This window comes from Amphibalanus amphitrite, unplaced genomic scaffold (assembly GCF_019059575.1).
Source record: "Amphibalanus amphitrite isolate SeventyFive unplaced genomic scaffold, NRLGWU_Aamphi_draft 000221F_arrow, whole genome shotgun sequence".
Taxonomy (NCBI): Eukaryota; Metazoa; Arthropoda; class Thecostraca; order Balanomorpha; family Balanidae; genus Amphibalanus; species Amphibalanus amphitrite.
Window position 1 is genome coordinate 292,451 of NW_024881716.1, and position 21,390 is coordinate 313,840.

At 48.8% G+C, this 21,390-nt stretch overlaps 1 protein-coding gene across 1 annotated transcript in view; it reads left to right on the forward strand.

Annotated features, from left to right (window-relative positions):
- Positions 1-11,775: 11,775 nt before the first annotated feature.
- The window catches only part of LOC122385520 (neuropilin and tolloid-like protein 2), a 30,713-nt gene continuing 21,098 nt past the window's right edge, over positions 11,776-21,390 (forward strand). Inside the window, exon 1 of the mRNA XM_043373858.1 lies at positions 11,776-12,022. Within this exon, the coding sequence (XP_043229793.1) occupies positions 11,977-12,022 (46 nt within the window). The 5' untranslated portion in view covers positions 11,776-11,976. The remainder of the gene's footprint in view (positions 12,023-21,390) is intronic.

Genomic DNA, 21,390 nt, shown 5'->3' on the forward strand with positions numbered 1-21,390 from the left:
TGACTGGGTACAGGGCTCCCTGTATGACTGGGTACAGGGCTCCCTGTATGACTGCGCACAGGGCTCCCTGTATGACTGCGCACAGGGCTCCCTGTATCATTGCATACAAGGCTCCCTGAAGGATTCCCTACAGGGCCCTGTAGGATTCCCTATAGGGCTCCCTATCAGATACCGTACAGGGCTCCTTGTAGGATTCAGTACAGGGTCCCCTGTTGGATGTCGTGCAGGGCACCCTGTAGGATTCCATGTACAGCCATAGTTGCCTGCATGGAATCCTGTACGGCTACTCCAGCAACCCTGCACGACCCTGTAGGGACGTACAGGATTTTGGTACAAATCCTGTAGGATTTTTTCACTAGGGATTCGTGGTGCTGACGCCGCTCGCGGTGGACGACTCGACACTTCTCTCACAATGTAAGTACCTGGGGCCTATCTTCCACCCAGTCGGAGGTCTCTGGACTGAATTCTTGCACTGCCCTAGTCGCGTCCCTGGCTAGCTGGCCGGGGAGCGAGGGGGTTTGAGCCTGACTTCGGATCAAGTCTCGGCTGTGGTCGGAGATATGTCTCAGGCACAGACACGCACATATACACACACTGGCGTAGGTAACAGTAATTTAGGATTTGGCCGCGGTACTGTGACTAGAATTAAGAGCGACAGGTTGGTTTACATGTCACTGTGAGTCGTGACTGTGAGACACGGTCTTTGGGACTTGACTCATTCCATTTCGGCTCTTCCGCTTGATTTATTTGGCTACTATATGAGTCAGACCCACCCCTTTGGCAATATCGAATCGGCGTTATGATTTGGCTGGGTCATTGTTTCGGTTTTTGTTTCGGCACTTTGGCTATATTTACTTTAGCAGTGCACGGTTACCGTGACATTGCTCGTTTTCTAGCTCTTTTTGTTTGAATTGTTCGCTTTTATTTATTTCGGCCTTTTCAATTACAATACATATTTAATATGTATACCTTCTACGTTCTTTCTCGAGGTTGGAAATGATTGTGGAAACGCTGGCAATATGATGATTCGGACGCGAACGGGTTTGTGGGACACATGGTTTTTGGTCGATCAGAATACCCCTAGACAACGGCTAAAGGATTGTTGAGTGTTAAGACGATACCCCTAGACAACGATGAGTAGGATTGTGCAGATGACAGATTAGTATACCCCTAGACACACGAGGAATATTAGCAGAAGCTACCACAACAGCCAGTAGGCGGGCCTGAATCCATCCTTACACCCATCCTTGACCCACTCAACATCCTCATCCTTCTCCCAGTCATCCTTATCCTTATCCCCATCCCAAACACTACTTATAAATTCACACTGGTGGCTCTCGTCCGGGATATGATCTTAATCAGATCGATTAAGAGACCTGGTGAGGCACCTACTGGCTTTTGGTTGTTTAATAGCCTTGTTTATTATTTTGTTTATGGTCATTGCTTCCGGCTCCGAACTGTAATCACCTTCAGTCTGGGCTCGGCCATCAGTGAAAGTGATTGAGGACGGTATGTCCAAAACACGCACAAACAGTTTCTGAGGGTCGCTTAGTGTTCACAGTACCGCGAGCCTAAGGTTAAGGTTGAAATTGAAAGTTATGAATACGAAATGGACACAATCATTACACACAGACAACGGGACTGGGAAGGTGCGCGGAGGGCGTTGACCTCTTCGCACGGCAAGGGTTATAAACACCTGTAGCCATGAGTTATTCGGGGCCTTCATTACCATAAGGTATTCTTCGGTAATGGTGCAAATTTGCATGTTGATCTGCTCGATCACGAAGCCTGGATGTGTTCCTGCGTTGCAGCATGCGGTTGGGAAGTTGTGTGTGCCGGGGGTTGCATCTTGATCTGCTCGATCAAGAGACCTGGGCGTGGTCCTGTGCCGACAGGTTGTGAGAAAGTTGGTTGCGTGCTGAGATTTACATCTCGATCTGCTTGAGCTAGAGATCTGGAGGTGTTCCGGATTCCGAATGATGTTAGGAAGTTGTGTGGTTGGCTTCTGATTGGGTATTTTCATTATAACGCTATTTCTATTAGGTTTGACGTTATTCAGCTGGATTTTGCTCCGCCTTCAAATGTTATTGTAACCGGCATATTGGTGACATTTTTCGGCTAATTTGGCGGTTGTATGGTCCATGATATCTGGAGAATTAAGCTCGGCCAACGTCGGTTTAATTGGTTCCTTAGGGAATTTCGGGCATAGGATCCGCATTCGATAATTTCGTGTGACTTTATTCCGACTTACATCTACAGCAGTCAGCAGCTAATATCGCCTGGTGACAGCCCGTTCGTTTTTTTTTCTCACGATATGGTAATGGTCGATTAATATTTTGGTTCTGTACCGTAAATTGCATCAGATTTCGTCAAGCTTAAAACATTTCCTTGCTGGTTTTATTTGATTCTCAGCTTCCATTTTAAGAGCCTATTATTGTACTTCGGTTACGGTTGGTTTGCAGCATTGCAATGCAACAATGTTCAATTACGGCATGGGAAGTAACATCTCTTCTCGGTTGGTTTTGTTCCAAGGGCCTATAGTATGGCGATGCCGCGATACAGCAGATATTTCCTACAAAATTGGTAGAATATTTTATTTGCCGTTCAATTATTTCAATAGCAGCTATGCTTCGGACGTTAACGTTTCACAGGCGGCTCTCGCAACTCCACTGTATCGGGGTCTCTGTTGGCGAAAGTGCAGCACGGTCGGTGAAAGCTTTCAGGTGGAAGTAGGACACCACTGTACGCACACGCACTCGCCCAAGGCTAGCGGTAACGTGTTTACTGCGCGCCTCACGGTCAAGGTCACCACAGGCCGTTACACCGATTACACCGGACAGATTCACTGGAGGACAGCAGGGCAGAGTTTGTGAACACCTGGGCTGTGTCAACACCCGGAGTTGGAAGTTCATGAAATGTTTAACGTATTAAAGTAACATTTTAATTCACAGTAACAGACATTTATTTAAGGTATATATTATAGTAAGTGCTATATTCAAACTAAAGCCTTTTATCACAATTCAGTTAATGGTTAAATTTGCTGGCTAAATCTTGACTTTCCTTTGATGTGCATGATTGTGGAATTGAGTGTGACCTTACGTGTGTTACGTGCTAATTGATCTGTGACATGTGTGTGTGACGCATGAGAATTGATGTGAATGCTTAGTGCTTACAGCGTGACTAATGACACAATGACTAGACGATCATCCCCCGTATCAAACAAACTTTTGGTCGACGGAGATTTAAGGGATATTAGGTATTTACTTTTGAAACACTTAATTAAAGTGTGAGGACCAAAAGTAAGCTCAGCTTACCATGACGGAGCAGACGTAACGACACACACAGAAATATTGAGCGATGTCAAGTTCAATATACTCGTAAATAGTTCAAATAGCTTCAAAGTTCTGCTTCACTTAGTAAAATATCTTTAGCTTAAGTATTTTCGTGATAAATAAGCAAGGTATCCGTCGCACAACGCCATAATAAGTAAAGGCATCAAGATTTAGTTTGTTTTCATACGACGTTTATTGGTTAACTAATAAACATCGGCAGTTTTATTACACCACACAAGCATCTTTACGCAAAACAGGATAATGTAACAGCATAACAGATGTTCAAATACCTTCCTGATATGTTTCCATGCAAAGCAAGTGTATCCATACGCGAATGAGTGTTGTGTCGCACTGGTAATTGCGGTACACATCCGGAGCACCGTTCGTTTACGTCGACCCGTGTAAATTTAGCGAAATTTTGAGCTATATGCTGACGGCGGCGGCGCCATTTTCGCAATCTGTCAGTTGTGCGCCGGGGACCGCGGGGGGCGGCGGGGGAGTGTTGTGGCTGCAGTGCGCAGAGTGGGTTTGCCCATTCTTGTGCGATCAGTGAGATAAAACAGTGCTGTGGTGTTTATCTAGTTCGATAATAAGCTGAGTAATGAATTAATAAGTGAATAACAAGTGAAATACTGCATTGTGGTCATCGTCTGATAACTGCAATCAAGACCGAGTCTGAAATCTGAAGCGGAGCGACATTGGAGGAGCTGCTGGAAATTATCCAGCTTTGTCGGAGTGCTAAGGTGGGCTTGTAATTTTTCAACTGAACTGCTGTCGTGTTATGAAAATAATGGATGCACTTTCATGCTTTTCTAGGGTTAATTAGGTATAGGTATGCTAATATTTTGCCAGATAGGCAACAGATAGCCGATGGCTAATTAAATGAACGATAATTTTGGCACAGTGAAGTAGTGCGTACAGATGACATATTTTTTTATTTATTAATTACGGGCAGTTGACGGGAGACGGGCGGTGGCTGCGACCTGTAGCGGCGCCCATGCGTTGTGAAATATCAGCTTATATGCATGATAAGGTATATACGCTAATCTAACTTTTATTTCCGTCAGATGTGATGTCGATTCTTAACAATAAACGACAAACAAACAAGCGTGTTTGCAGCATGGGGTAGGCATTGAGCATCACAATGTTTCGTTGCATTTAGCTAGGCTCGCAGCTGGCGACAACGTCCCGCCGCGTGTCACTTGCGTTACAAATTTTGCGGGCCCAACATTAGCTTTACCAGAAAAAATCGTTATAATAACCGTCATATTTGTGTAAATTTACCGCCATGAATTTGTGTACGATTACCACGCGAGTGTTCCTTTTGGTACTTTTTACCAAAAACACATATTTGTGCGTAAATGTAACGCGAGATCCGCGGTAAAGTTACACTGAAAGCGGTTCTCCTACACAATAGTGAAGCACTCCGAAGCTAGCAAAACACACATATAAGTGTTCTTTTACCCAGAAAACAGAGTAATTTTACACCAAAAAAATGTTCCTTTTGGTACTTTCAATTACACCGTTTTTCCGCTCAATATTTCTGTGTGTGGACGGTTTTGACGTAATCTCTCACAGGATATGTGCAGGACAATCACAGACGGAAATTGTTACTTGGCAGGCGGATACGGTTATTATAATAATTTCGGCACTGATACCTAACGTAGGCACCGGGGTTAATGTGACGGTGATACGGTACGACTCGGCCGCCACGAGGTGGGGCCACCAGCACGTTGAAAGACTACGGCTGGCATGAGGTCATCTGGCGATCGGGTGCTTGGAGTGTCCGGACGTAGAGTCTTAGATAGGAGGATAAGTCGCCCAACTCTACGGGCCGGGAATAGCGTATAGGGGCAACTCCCCCTGGGCAATACGCGCTGCTCGGCTGCGCCTGATCAGCGAGCCCAGCAGTTTTGGACACTGCCAGTGACGAGGCGCCAGAGGGGTACAGATCGAATAATGGGTGACGTCTGCGTGACCCCACGACAGTCATTGGAAAAGAGGATATCAGTTGCCCTCGTTTCCGTTTTCCTTGTTCTAGCGATATGGAAACCCGAGGGCTTGAAGGCGTCTGCCCGCGGGGTATGACGGAATTGGCGTGGACTGCCCAACCACGGCCCCTTCAGCGACGGGAGGAGACGAGAAATATTATAATTCGTGCCCGAAGCCGACCATTCAGAAGGCTTTGCTCGCTGCGGCGATGCCAATTGCAAATTTCGACTCAGAGACAATTCTTATGTCGATGACACGGCGGACAGGCTCGTGGCCATCTGCTTGACAGTGGTGTCAAGAGGTCATGAAAACCCTTGGGAGAGGGTGGAGGTGTGCGATCGAATTGGTCTGAGGGAGACGATTCGAAGTCTGAGGTATCTTCCTGCGGGTAAGAGGATGGGGAAGATGATGCAAAAAGCTAGAGACGACAGCGAGTCCGCGGACAGCTTGTCTGGGAAGAATCCCCCTCTTCGCTTGCGTCAGTTCATGCAGCGGTCACGCTGGAGGTCCACAGGGACCGGTGACCACCAGGTCGCTTAAGTCCTGTAGGGATATATAGGGCGAGGAGAGAGTGAGAAAGAACGTGCACAGTTCGGTGCATTTTGGGCGAGGGTGCATCTTTTGTGTGCATCTTTGACGATCTAGCTACTGAGCTGGATTATATTTTTATCTGGTTTGGCGTAACTTGCTAGGTGTTCGGAACCAGGTGAAATACCTTTTGAACATTTTTTTTTCACAGAATTCGAAAAAATGTTAGGAACGATCAAGTGCGTTGCGATCAAGTGGGCACGACATTGAATAGTCATGAGGACAGACCAATGTCGTTAGCAATAACCGGACGGTTTTGGGCTTTAGTACGGTGAAATATATAACGGTGAAATATTTCGGCCGTCAGAATCAATCATTTGAGGCTTATACGAAAATGAGCAACAAACTGGTGACATTTGTTTCGAGATTAAAATCGGGGAACCGGTCAAATACCGTAAGGTTACTTAAGTTGAAAGTTTTTTCATATCAAATGACACGTAAGGTCTCGAGAGGTTGTTATATGTCCAAATTTGCCTAGTACACGTCTGATATCTTGTTGTGGAGGAACACATGATAATTCTCGATGGACTGGCAACCCAATTTATCCAGTGACCGCTACTGAATGTCATACCCGCTGGTCTGTTGGCATGGGCGTTTGCAGAGATAGTCGGACCAAAGGTCGGCAAGATCAACTCAACCAGCGACTGCTATCCCATAAAGTCGTGAGTTTCCTTATAAGACAGCAGAGTGACTAACCCACTGTTGGGATAACGTAAAACAACCTGTGAGAATGTAAACAACCAAATGGTCGGTTGGCTCTTGTCTCGACTAGCACGATGTCCTCTGACTACTCTGAGAGTGCAAAGGCAGAATATGGTGAGCAGTTGGCGTTCAAGGGTAAATGGTCGCAGGTGTCCTCAGTCCAACCCTTACGATGGCCAGTAATGTCACGAGCGGGATCTCAGCTTATCGGTGGCTAAGACCAGCCGACGTGGGATGACACAGCATGAGATGCAGTCAATCCCAAAGGAACATTCGTTCCCTGCCCTCAGGATCGGTCGACCCCATGCACGTGAGGAACACTTCACGAGTACTGGTACGTCGCTTACCGTATACAAGAGTGGCAATGTTTACTCCTATGAGGGGTCAAACAGCACAAGCGAGACCAAGGCGTGACGGCATCTCAAGTGGCGTTCTGTGTGACTACCAAGCAACCAACCTCCCCGAGACCTTTGTCACTATTCTCGCCCCGCACACTCAATAAGTAGGGACGAAGACATCTGTCGCACAAGTCCTGACAACAGAACAACTTACTATTTTCTTGTATAACAAAACCCTCCCGTGAGGATCCAAACGACAGGGACAGCAGTACGATTAAATGCAACTCCTGGAAGGAACGTACTTCCTGCCCAATTTGCAACGGACAGTGAGTGAAAGACATACGGTACGCAGTACAGGATAAAGGGTAAGCCGTCCAAGCTCTAATTTATTCAGAGCTCACTTACCTTTGGTCTGGTGGGATTTATATGATTGCTTTGCTTGGTTACAAAATTATGCTCTGGTGCAGCAATGGGAGACGGATAAAGTTGGGTGCTAACGAATGGGGAAAAGTAGGGTATGATGTAGCCATAACCGATGACTAAACACACTTTTCGTTAGAATTGGTATAGATTTACAGAGGCAAAGACAGCCAAACGGCGTAGCCATAGACAATGGACGAGAGAATGGTCATGGTTAGGCAATGTCGGGCAATGGACATATGGAAACAACCGCTTTTACACATGTCGTCGTATAATTGTACCGTTTTTAAAGTTGATTCAAAAGCACATTGGCGGTAATACGAGTATATAGAGACAAATTGGTTCCAAGCCCATAGGTGGTAATCATCATTTAGTTATAAAAAATGGAGGAATGTGAGAAATTTTGGTTTCCGGTTGAGTTGGACTGCGAAACTTTAGGAGCACTCCGAATTCCGCGGATAGACGGTGCCTGGGATAGACGGTGTAAGGCTACCTGACAGCTGACTTTTAATGACAAGCAGACGCCAGTGGTGAGCCTGTTCTGTCTCTGTCTGTCTTTCCCTCTCTCTCTCTCTCTCTCTCTCTCTCTCTCTCTCTCTCTCTCTTTCTTTCTTTCTTTCTTTCTCTCTCTCTCTCTCTTTACCTCTCTCTCTCTCTCTCTCTCTCTCTCTCTCTCTCTCTCTCTCTCTCTCTCTCTCTCTCCTCCCTCCCCATGCATACATTATGGTGCGCGCGGCGCTGGACAGCCGACGCCCGGCAGGCTCTGCTCTGAAGGACACCGACCGTGTCCTAAATATGAGGCTATTATGTATGCGTGCCAGCGCGGCGACGCCATGAATGCTTTTAGTGCGTTTGTCGTAACCTTGTGGAACAAATAATGATTTAACGTTATCTTTGGAGCGATTTGAGACTTAATTCCTACATACCTCTAAAGTACCGCAGAGAGGCTTTGCAATAAATTTGGTAGAATTTATGACACGTGGGGACCGGGGAAGGGTGACTTTACTCCTATTCACAGAACTAGCACAGGCGCACGGAACCATGCATTCTACAATGACATGCAGGCAATGAACGTTGGAATCGAGCGTGACGTTCGAATCAATGGGCGACCAGCCGGAGATGCGCTCAGGTTTCGCTCTTCCCCCTGGAAGGAGATGGACGGTGCAATGGTGGTCCGTCATCGATTACGACCAGTCCGGATCTACATATGCTGGGTGCATCAGCACAGGCGTCGAGCGTGGCGATCATTAAGCGCTGCACCTATCAACGGTAACATCGTCTAGTTCAATCATCTCTCAACTTCAGTTAGTTTCGTCCATGTTAACTGACATCCAGTCAGGTGATCAAAGAGCAGTGAACAGTATCAACGGACAGGTGGTAACTGGTAAACCTTTCGCGAGTCGCGATGGAGGCGCGACAGGGGTGACATATCGTGCATATCTTGCGATGGAGACGTAACAGTGACGGGATACCGTGCAGTGTTGCCGATCGGGTCTAGCGAGACCTGGTGGAAACGTGAAGGCACAAGGTAATCGGTCGTCAATCTTTACAGCGTTGGTAAAGATATATAGGTAAAACGGTGTGATAGTGATTAGATATTAGATAGACTTTTTAGCGAGTTCTACGAGCTGTTTTAGGAATATCTATAACTGGAATGAATGACCTGTTATCTACGAAAGCGTAACATGGCTGGTGGTGGTAGTTGATTAGCGAACTAATCTGTTCTCCATTTACCTATGTATAAAGTGTGGAAAACTTCGCGACCGGCCGCCCTCACATCGCCACTCCGAGCAGCGGGGCCGCCCGGACTCGGAGCGCGCGGCCAAGGTTGCGTCGGCCTGACGGCGACGCCGGAGGCATAGACACGGCACGACGGAGCTGCACCTCTGGACCAGTCGACCACAGAAGACAGCGCGAACCAAGGCCAAGAAAACACGGCGGCCGGACGACGGTGCCCGAGGCAGGAGTGTGCCGCCCGGCCCGAGCGGTGGGGCGCGTGACGTCACGAGGCGCGCCCGGGGTGGGGACTGCGTCGGGGCTGGGCTGCTAAGGGCCTGAGGCTACCCGGCCCCTGGTCCGCTCGTCGACGACAAGATGGCGGTGCCGTGTAGCTCCTCCTCCCGACGGAGGGCTGGGGAGGAGGCGAGGTTGGCCGTGACCGAGTGATATAAAAAGCGTGTGTTCGAGAGTTCGTTTCACTTCCTTTCTCTTGGGAGCTCTCGCTCATTCGTGGTGCTGACGCCGCTCGCGGTGGACGACTCGACACTTCTCTCACAATGTAAGTACCTGGGGCCTATCTTCCACCCAGTCGGAGGTCTCTGGACTGAATTCTTGCACTGCCCTAGTCGCGTCCCTGGCTAGCTGGCCGGGGAGCGAGGGGGTTTGAGCCTGACTTCGGATCAAGTCTCGGCTGTGGTCGGAGATATGTCTCAGGCACAGACACGCACATATACACACACTGGCGTAGGTAACAGTAATTTAGGATTTGGCCGCGGTACTGTGACTAGAATTAAGAGCGACAGGTTGGTTTACATGTCACTGTGAGTCGTGACTGTGAGACACGGTCTTTGGGACTTGACTCATTCCATTTCGGCTCTTCCGCTTGATTTATTTGGCTACTATATGAGTCAGACCCACCCCTTTGGCAATATCGAATCGGCGTTATGATTTGGCTGGGTCATTGTTTCGGTTTTTGTTTCGGCACTTTGGCTATATTTACTTTAGCAGTGCACGGTTACCGTGACATTGCTCGTTTTCTAGCTCTTTTTGTTTGAATTGTTCGCTTTTATTTATTTCGGCCTTTTCAATTACAATACATATTTAATATGTATACCTTCTACGTTCTTTCTCGAGGTTGGAAATGATTGTGGAAACGCTGGCAATATGATGATTCGGACGCGAACGGGTTTGTGGGACACATGGTTTTTGGTCGATCAGAATACCCCTAGACAACGGCTAAAGGATTGTTGAGTGTTAAGACGATACCCCTAGACAACGATGAGTAGGATTGTGCAGATGACAGATTAGTATACCCCTAGACACACGAGGAATATTAGCAGAAGCTACCACAACAGCCAGTAGGCGGGCCTGAATCCATCCTTACACCCATCCTTGACCCACTCAACATCCTCATCCTTCTCCCAGTCATCCTTATCCTTATCCCCATCCCAAAAACCACATATAAATTCACAGCTTTACTCGATTTTATAGCGCATTCCCTAGAAGACCCATGAACGGCAAAACATTTTATCTTTGACATGACCTCTGACGTCATCGGTGACCCTGAGGTCACTGAAATTGAATTTCCCCCAACAAATTTGAGCAGGGCTTTCGAACGCCGTTTGAATTTTGCGGAGCCGTCCAGTAGTTTCGGAGATACGAGGGGGGGCAACCCCCCCCCACCAGGTCGCGTTATAAACACAAACAGACCCCACCGGGGTGCGCTAGGCTAAGGACAACTACCTATATGCAGCTATGCTGCTCGAAAGAAAAGACTAAAAAATAGGTTGGAACACTTATATTGGGTTGAGGTATTTTATGTTTGAGCATATCATTGTCTCGAAGGAAGTCAATAGAGATTTATTATAGAGATAAGGTGGAAAGTTGTGATCAATTGATTGTCTAAAAGGTCAGTACTTTTATTGGTTAACCTATTTTTATAGTTTTTGGGGGCGTGGAGCGCGTACATGCCGTGAAACTGTTTCATTCGAAGTGAGGTTTTAACAATGGCTCGGCACCAGAGCACTTCAAGGATAGGCTTTTCAGGATGCAGCCCGGCCCATATCCAGCAAGTCATATCCAGGTCCGCCCATTATCCGCTTTCTTTGAATTTCAGAACCCAGCCCGCCCATGGCCCGTGCCAAACGTCCAAAAAATATCCATAATAATCGTTTCACCAAAAACTGTTTGTGAGACCATCACAAATTCCCTGTAGGGGACCAGACACTAAACAGCCATATATCTCGCAGGCTATCATGGTTCACAAAGGCATGCTTATAAATCACATGTAAACCAATAAACACCTCTGCAAGTTGTTAATTTTTAACATGAGTATTGAATGCTATGATTTTATCCGTTCTGATCCGTGTTCAACATTCAATTCCCAAATCCGGCCCGCCCAGATCCGTTCTATTTTTCCAAATTTGGGATCCAATCCCATCCGGTCCATGGATGTATCCATGGATAACGGACTTATCCGGCCCATGAAGTGCTCTACTCGGCACTGCAAGTGTTCATTGCTGGTTTTGCAGCCACGGACGTCGACCGGACGCCGGGACCGGTCACTTCTAGTTGTCCTTCGAGCTCAGAGATGTCGCGGTGTAACACCGTCGTCGGCTCCGACGCACGAGCGCGCCGGCCGCGTCGGCCGCGTCGGCGTGCAGTCGGCCGGCGTCGGAGGCGGCGGCTATTTCCGTCACACGCGGCACGTGCCAAGCGCGGTGACGGCGTGACGCGGCGGCGGCGACGGCGGCGCGCTATTACTACGGCGGCGGCGTGGGGCGTGTTTTGGGCGGCCGGCGGCGGGCCGCCGCTCGGACGGATGACAGGCCAGCGCGCGGCGCGTTGGGAGTCGGAGAGCGCACCACCGCCACCGCCGGCACAGCATGGCCGCGGCCGAGCGACGGCGACCGGCCGGCCGCGCCGCCAGAGGTGAGTCGGTCCGCACAGTCACCACTGCCCACTACCCACTGCCCAATACCCACTACCCACTGCCCACTACCCACTGCCCACTACCCACTGCCCTCTACCCACTGCCCACTGCCCACTACCCACTTCCCACTGCCCACTGCCCACTACCCACCTCGTACAGTGACTGCCCAGTCAAGCACGACTACCCACTACCCACCTAAATTGCAAGTCTCGACTGCTGCAGTCATCCCAGTGCACGACGGCCAGGGAACGGCTGCCGTACGACAATGCTGACAGTTCGACAGCCAGCTTACGACAATACAGTGTGGCCGTACGACCAACTATACACAGAGTACGACCGTAGACGGTCGCCGCACGACAGTATCCGTGCTCCATATTCCACGTCCCCACTTGTCCCGGTGCATCGTGCCCCTGTAAGTCTATAGATACTACTGCACATTGTTGTGTTGACATTACTACAAATTATCGTAAGAGGTAGATCGGACAGCGGCTTGGGATGGCTCGAACTAAAGCTTGCTTGTGAAACGAGCCGAATCAAAAGGCTCCGCGGCCTAGCACACTGGATCAGACGGCTCCTGACACACTGGATCGGACGGCTGGCGGCTAACGACTTCCTCTGCGGGCAATATTGCCGGAGTGACAGCCGCGACAGCCGTGTTTTACGCCGGGGCCTGTTTTGGCGCGGCCGTCTGTTGGAGTTGGCGCGCCGCGGCGGTGACCCGCAGACACCGAGGGGTCGACACCTCCCTGTGTGGGACCAGCGCCGGTCGACGGAGCCGCCAGTCAGGTAGGCTAGGTTTGGTGCTGCTCCGTTCGAGTAAGAGTCCGTGTCAGATGAAGGGTTATTCCATTTGAACACTTCGTCATCGTGCAAATTAATAATGCGCTTTTTGTCTCTAATAACTAGTTTAGCAAACAAGATAAGGTTTTCAGACTTTTAAAAGGAATAGTCCACTTTCCTGAAGTTAGTGTTTCGCAATAGATTTATGATTTTATATGCTTAAAATGATCAGAAAAGAACAGAAACCTTTTGAATAAAAATAATTGTTTTATATATTTTGATATAGGAAGAGCTATTTTTAATTTTGGTAGAGGCCATGCACTATTTGCAGCGGAAGGTAACGATGCTTTGACCTATCAATTAAAGCTGCATAGACTCGCATGAAGTTGTAGACAAAACAGCGCATTTGATACAACCTATTTGCAAGCTGATTGGCTGAAAGTTTAGCCTCTGTGACAAGTGACACACATAGGCGGCGGAGCGGGGAGGGCACCGGGGCACCATGCCCCCTTTGATTTTGGCATTTTAACCCTCGCCCTGGCGGGGGGGGGGTTGATGCGACCCCCCCCTAAGGTTTTTCGAAGATAGCGTATAAACGGCGGCGCGCAGCGCCGCCAAATTTGGCACAGCATATGGGGCAACCTTTTTACATATGACCTGAAAATTTCAGGTCCAGGTCACCTTGGGTCAGGTCACCAGGTCAGAAAAACCGGTACAAGGTCATGGTCAAATTTCAATTTTCTTTTTGCACCTGTCCAACTCACAGTTTTTGACTGATTTCCTTCAAACTTTCAGGATGTGCTAAGTTCACCGAGTTGTATAACATATAGTTCGGGTTTTTTGAGGTCACTGACCTGAGCTCAGTTAGAGGTCATTATGTCGTAATGTTAAGCCTACGGGAAAATACTAAATTCGGAAAATACTGGAGATATCCGCTTTGTTCTATCACTTTTGTGCTTTGAAACCACAGTACTTAACGGCAGGTCACTTTGCGCTTCTTTGTTTGGTGTACTTATCCATGGATCAGGTCAAATGAGGTCAACTGAGGTCAAATGACGTTTTTGCCAATAACTTGGCACATAATGACGATAGAGCTTTAGAAATGGTATCATTGTGTTTCTGGTGATCAGCCAAATCGAATGATATGCGATATGATGCAATTTGGTTAACTTGAACTTAATTAACTAATTAAAGTTTACTTAAAATTTAAGAAAAACTTTAAGTACACTAAAGCAAGCTAAGAAGTATATCATTCGACGCGCCTTGACGTGCTGAGTTCACTGGTGCTTATCTTTTTGCTCTATCTTAATTAGATCAAAAGTTATAAGCGAAAAACTTTTGACCTGTTTTTAGCGTAATTTTTACATTTATACCCCCCAAAACTCCCCTAAATATTGACCTAGAGCAACCAAGTTTGCACAGGGGCGAGAACTCCAGCGGGCCCACCTACCTACCAAATTTGGTGTTTCTAGGTGCCATAGGAGCCAATCGCGAGGGGGGGGTCGCATCGACCCCCCCCCCCCCCGCCAGGCCGTGTTATGAAAAATGCCCTGCCAGGGCGAGGATTAACATTAGCCCTATGGGCGTTGCATGGAAAGAATGGGACCAAAAGTCGGCAGTGCCCCCCCCCTTAATTGAAGGTGTTCCGCCGCTACTGCTTCACAAACTTGGAGTTGCCATTGATTGCTTAGATTTAATATCATCCCTACAAGTAGGAACTGATCCCCTCCGATTTTTTTTAATGAAATACCGCTATTGAAAAACCATGGCATGGCAGCTGGCAGCCGCGGTCAATCGACACTGCTGTTTGAACGAAAGGGTCCGCCACCCCTAAGTCGTTTGGGCCTGATTTCCTGCCTGCAGCAACATTCAACTGTTTTTCACAGCTGTACTATATTTTGTACTATAACCCCTCCTCTAACTCTCCTCCATACTTTGCCAAACATCAGAATGGTTATTGCCTCCCTTGCGACACCAGCCTTTCATGTTTTCCTATCGGGCGCCGAGTGTCGTAAGGTTGTTGTTGGCTGCGATCTGATCAGAGGCCGTCACTGGCGGCGGCCGTGGCTCCGTCGCGATCCGCGCCCTCGGAGCGCGGTGCAATTCCGGTCCGCTCTGCCGGCACAAATTGACCGCGGCCGTTCTGATGAGGTTGGGGTAATGTCGTTAGGCGGCGCTGCGACAGGCCGGCGGCGCCGATTAGGGCGCGGCGCGGCCCTCATTGGAGCGGGGCCCGTCTATGGCCCCCACCGCCGCAGCTATGGCTCAGCAGCGCTGAGGGGATCGCCCTGCGCCCGACTTTGGTATCCCGCAATCACTAGGGACGCAATCTGATCGGTGTCCAAATGCTGAAAAAATCGTCAAAATATTCCTTTCCTTATTTGATTATAATTCCAATGCAACGTTTGTTCGCACTTCAACTTCAAGTAAACTTTAATAAGTAATTTTCCCTAGAAGGAGGGTTTCCATCTCTGCTTTTTTATAAGCCTAGCTTAGATATTGTTACCGTTGCAGGAAACAAAGACATATCAAAGTGTAAAATAGTCAGATGACGCAGCCATCTGGAAAGCACGGCTGCTTTGTGTTTTCTCATTTCATTGTGTCTTTTACACCTGACAGTGGGAAATAAAGGCCTTTGTTCTTCCTGGCTGGGCCGTCCACTTGTGAGAACACTTGGACGCGTTTCTCCTATTCATACTAATGGAGCCTAAAATTCAAAAGTACCTACAGAGGAATTATTTACGAAATGAGGTAATTGTTTTTGGCAAGATTCTTGGATGCATGACATTAGCGCAAGCTATCTTAATGATGTATGCTGGGTACGCATCAGCCCTGGGATAACGCTTTTACCACAAAGAAAACGTTCCGAAATGTGCTGTCCAGTGTCTTCTGATCTGGCTGTTTCGGCGGGTCCCACATGTCCGGCTGATGGTCGTCCGGCAGGCTCCACGTCTCCACCACGAGTCCCGGCGGCCGTCCGGCAGGCTCCATCGCCCGTCCTGTGACCTGTGGCGCCGGCCGCAGTCGGCACTGGGCCCGGCCGCCTGTAGGCCGGACTGCGATCGATGCATCGGAACACCGTCACCCAGCCGGCGGCTGCGGCCGGGACAGCTCCCTGCGACACGGGACAGCTCCCTCCGACGCGGGACAGCTCCCTCCGACACGGGACAGCTCCCTCCGACGCGGGGCAGCTCCCTCCGACGCGGGGCAGGGACAGCTCCTGACGATGGTGGACGGCTTCGCCTTCCACCATACTACTGTTCGGCCAATATCGAACCTTTTCGAAGCCGGGTCACTTGAATTATTTTAGGCCAATGTATAGCAACCCCACCCGTCCGCAACAGTTTCCCACCATCGGGCGGCGGGGGACGGGTAGCACGGAGCAGCGGTCCCTGGAGAATGGATGCTGGGTGCCCTCGCGGATCAGCGCGTCAGATGATTGTGTTTTCGCCGCTGTCTATATCACCATCATTGGGGATGTATGTAGTCTGGGGCAAATTTTCTCACTCCGCAGACCACTCGGCTGGAAGATTACCTATAGGTATTGATAAGAGCTTAGGACAGGTAGTATTATAATGGGATAAACAATTGGAACTATAATTCAAAATAGTTCCCATTGTTTATACCATTATAATACATTATTATATGTATTATAGGTATTACCAAAGTTATTTACTTATAAGTTATAGGGATTACGTTTGTCCGTGGATTCGTTAAGCGCTTGGGAAGAAAGCCTGCTTTCTTATTTCAAAACGTTTGCAAGGAAACAGAGAAGTTCCAGCCAGCGTCGCCACTAGTGATAAGTTATTATAACTTATAAGAACAGCTTTAACCCTCGCCGGCCGAGGGTTTTCCGAGGGCTGGTGCCGCCTCCCTCCCCCCTACCTATAGGTTTTTTTTTTCGTGATAGCTCCAAACAGCTGGCAATAGATAGCTGAAACTTGGCATACCTGACCTTTGATTCAAGCAAAATCTTTTAACACCAACTGCATTTTCGGGTCAGGTCAGATCACTGACCTATGACGTCATAAGTGAACCTCTGCACGGTCTTCAGATGTCGCAATTTCGCAACGCCCTCACTGCCAGAGGAGCTTTCAGAGGGAAATGAAACTTGCAGGATCTAATATCCATTACGAGTCTCACAACTTGTATGTCTCGGATTTTTTCCTAAAGGTCATATGAGGTCAGGTCATTTTCGTGACCTCACCATTATAAGTCAATTGGGAAAAATGAAAACTGCTATTCTGGCGCCGGGAACGATCTCCAACTATCTCAAGCACACAGAATCGTGATTTTCGTGATTCGGTGCACTCCTTGCAAGGTTAGATGCGTTACTTTTGCAATGTTAACCTTGCGTGACGTCATTTATGACGTCATTAGGGTCATATTAGTTTTTCCTCAATAACTCCCGATCAAATTGAGCTAGCGAGTCGGGAAAGCCACCAATGACCTGCCGAATCGAATAATATGCGACATGACCTACTTCGACCGATTTCGTGACCTGGGGGTGCTGACCTAACCGTGACCTGAGGTCAACGCCCTAAGTTGACCTCACCCAAATAAAAGTAGGATCATTCGACGCGCCCGGAACCGTACCTTGGGGCACTTGAGCTGACCTCAGAGGTCACCGGTTGACCTAGAACCTTAAAATCGAGTATCAATCTCTGAGTCTCGTAACGGCGCACACGCTCGTTTTTTTCCGCGACGCGCTAGCTCCACCAGGGGCGAAACGGCGAGGGGGGGGGGTCGTACCCTCCCCCCTCGGCCGGCGCATATGTAGAAAACCAATAGATCCGGCGAGGGTTAATGAACATTCCCCATCTTGAGCTGGGTAACTTGAAGATAGATCATAATGAGCAAAGTAGATATTGGCCGTTTTCACGAGGGGATATCCGGCCAATGCACCTGATTTGACCAAAACTGCACCTAATATCTTTTACAGCAAATATCTTCATTTTATGAGTTTATTTCAGTGTTTTAATCGATGATGCTCTCTGATAATATGACAAAGCAGGCATATAAGCAATTAGTGCAACCCTAGCTGATAGCTGGTAAGGGACACACTGAACCTGATTTGACCAAATCTGCACTTAATCTGTACCAGATGTGCACCAAATGTGTACCAGATGGCCGTCGTGAAAACGGCTATTAAGCCGCAGTTTTACGTATATCACTGTTACGAGCAGTGGCACATTCCCCGTCGTTTCCCGTATTTCTCGGCGGTGGGTGTGTATCGATTCAGAGGCAGTATCGGAGAGTTGTCCGGGCCCGACGGCGGCAGAGTGGAGACCGCTGTCAGGGGAGGACGGCGCGGTGGCGAACTTTCCCGTGCCCGGGGTGGCGGCGGTGAACTGTGCCCAGGCTGGGTGGGTCGTGGATACCTCCCATCCCGGGGTGGCGGTGAACTGTGCCCGGGCTGGGTGGGTGGTGGCTACCTCCCATCCCGGGTCGGTGGCGGTGAACTGTGCCCGGGCTGGGTGGGTCGTGGCTACCTCCCATCCCGGGGTGGCGGTGAACTGTGCCCGGGCTGGGTGGGTGGTGGCTACTTCCCATCCCGGGGTGGCGGTGAACTGTGCCCGGGCTGGGTGGGTGGTGGCTACCTCCCATCCCGGGTCGGTGGCGGTGAACTGTGCCCGGGCTGGGTGGGTGGTGGCTACCTCCCATCCCGGGGTGGCGGCGGTGAACCCCCGTACAGCTGGGTAGGCAGCACTCGTTACGTTACTGCCGGCCTGATTCGATTGCCGGTCCGGGCGGGCGAGCTCGTCAGGGGCGCCGCGGCGGCGATTGGGACGCCATTCGGACCACTCGTGCGGCTCCTTGTCCTTCTCACCTGGCCGGCGTGACCGGCATAGCCGCCAATCAGCGGCCGGCAGGCTGTAAGGAGGTCACCAGCCCCCACTGAGGGTCACCACCGCGCACGGAGGGCCGGCGGCTCCCGTTCAGAGGGTCACCGGTGCCCACACACTGCTTACACCGTATACATTTTCAAGCTATCTGTTTGGGATACAGTGGTTGACTAGAAAATTGTATTGCTGTAAGGCAAAGGTGATTAAACGATTAGATAAATAAATAATAAGTATTAAGATCCGAATTCGAAAGTGGCGCATTTTCTAAAATGACTTAGCGAGCTTCTTACCCTCTGTCTTGGTGATTAAGATGACAGTTTATAACCGTTTCTTGTCACCTCTTCGGCCACGGCCTTTCTCAGTACGTCGGATTCACCCAACAACCGCCACCAGACGTCATTTGTCAGTTGTCATTCGCTTCTCTGTTTCTTTCGTCCTTTCTCTCTCTCTCTCTCTCTCTCTCTCTCTCTCTCTCTCTCTCTCTCTCTCTCTCTCTCTCTCTCTCTCTCTCTCTCTTTCTCTCTCTCTCTCTCTCTCTTTCTCTCTCTCTCTCTCTTCCTCTCCCTCTCTCTCTCTCTATCTCTCTCTCTGTCTCTCTCTCTCTGTCTCTCTCTCCCTCCCCTCCTCTCTCCTCGCCATCGATCTAGAACTTGTGACCCTCGACGAGGAGCGCTGGGAAAGTCTCCACCTCTGCCGAGTCTCTGGCCACGGCAGTTCGCGACCAGTCACTCAGTGCAAACAAATTAAATAGCAGGAACAAATCAGCTGGACTGGCGGTCCATTGTGTGCTGTTGTGCGGTTATAGCTAATGACACATTGAAGTTCCTCAGTTGGAAATCTGTTCTCGATACATACGTTACCAGATAGATCCTTTTTATTACCACTAACATTCGCTAATATTTCACCGTCCATGACTAATGCTATATTCCTGCGTATGTACCTAAAGCGTACCAATGTGTGTATACCACTATTAACCCGCGCCCCGTTGGGCTCTGCCGAGCAACGCGCCCCGTTGGGGGGGGGGGGGCATTTTGGCCCCCCCCCCCCTAAGATCTCGAGAACCACGCAACCTAGCGACAAGCGGCAAACGGTGTTGGATAGCCCTATCAGGGAACTACCTTGTGACCCAATTTTATTGACCTAGGTCAAACCGATGACGTCACAGGTCAGGTCAAAGGTCCAATTTTCACCGTTTACAGGCATTTCAAGGAATGCGTTGTAAAATCGAGTAAAATGCATTTCATTGAAAATCATCGATGGGGGAAATGTTATTCAAACACATATTTTGCTATTTGAGGTCACTGATACCAGGTCAGGTCACAGAGGTCAGGTCACGGGGGGGTCACAATATGAAAGTGTCGTGTGATACATGTTTTATGGTCCATTTTACATGACAAATGCGATTATGTGGGTCAGGCAGCCTTTGGGGCCAGCTTAGGTCACGTTTTGGTCAAGGTCAGGTCAAGGTCAGGTCAAGGTCAGGTCAAATTAGGTCAAATTTCAAAGTTAATATTTTTGCATAAAATGGGTATCGAATCGATGCAGCTCGTCACGGGGAGTTCAATGGTGGTCTTTGTTTTGCCGTACGTGGTCTAGAATCGCGAAAAATTGAGTTCAAAAATTTGACGTCATCATTTTTGAACAGTTTTGTCGCTATAACTTGGCCAAAAAAAGAGATATCGGTCTGAAATTTGGCATGTATATAGAACAGCGCAGGGACTATCACATATATTTCGGTTTTTACGAAATTCGGAAAAATTTTGGATTTTTTTTTAGTTTTTCTAAAAAAATCAATTTTTTAAATTTTTTGGGGTCGAAAACCCAAAATTTCGAAAATCCGAGATAGCAGTTCTGTAGCGCCGTTTTTTGTCTACTAGACCATATAAAGAACTTTGAAATTGCTTGATAACTGTAGATTTGGTGAGCGTTTCAAGATTGCATGTTTTTTGCTCATTTTTGCTCGAACATGACCTCAGTTTGACCTCAATAACTCCTGACCTAAGGTGACCTAAGACTTGAAATTTGGTGTGAAGGTGTCAAATTGATGCCCGGGAAGGTACTAAAAATTTGGCGGTGCTGCGCGCTTCCGTTTTCTTGCTATTCAGGAAAAACCACAGGGGGGGCAAAATCCCCCCCCCCCCAACGGGGCGAGGGTTTAGTACCTACTGATTGAGCTTTGTTTGTATTTACATGACTAATTGTTGCTTCTCTTAACACGTGCAGTGGAAGGGGGGGGTGGATTTCGCCCACCCCTCCTGTTTTTCGCCAATAACTCGCGCCGCAAACACAATATTAATGTGAAAGTTTTGCTACCTGTCCAAAATTGAATTGCGGATCTTCTCGTGCTAAAATAAGAAAATCGGTTCACAACTTTTCTAGTAATGGCGGTGTAAAGTCAAACATCCTGCCGCCGCCGCGGCGCCGCGGCGCGGCGGCCGGCGCCAGCCGTTAAGCGCCGCCTGAATTGTAGACTGTGCCGGGGCGGGACGGTTCCGTCTTTACATGGCGCTCCTTACCGCTGATTAAATTCGATTCGCGTCAAATTTTGTAAGAAGACTAAGAAATGTCCAGACAAGCTGATGGTCAAAGAATTTTGAAAATCGGCCGGTAAATACTTGAGTTATGAGTGTGTAAACACAAAATTGTGATTGCCGCTTTTCCCGCGTCGGCCGATCCCGCTTCAGCCGGCGACATCTTACCCTTAGCAGGCTTCTAACTGCCATATTTATTGTTGGATCAAC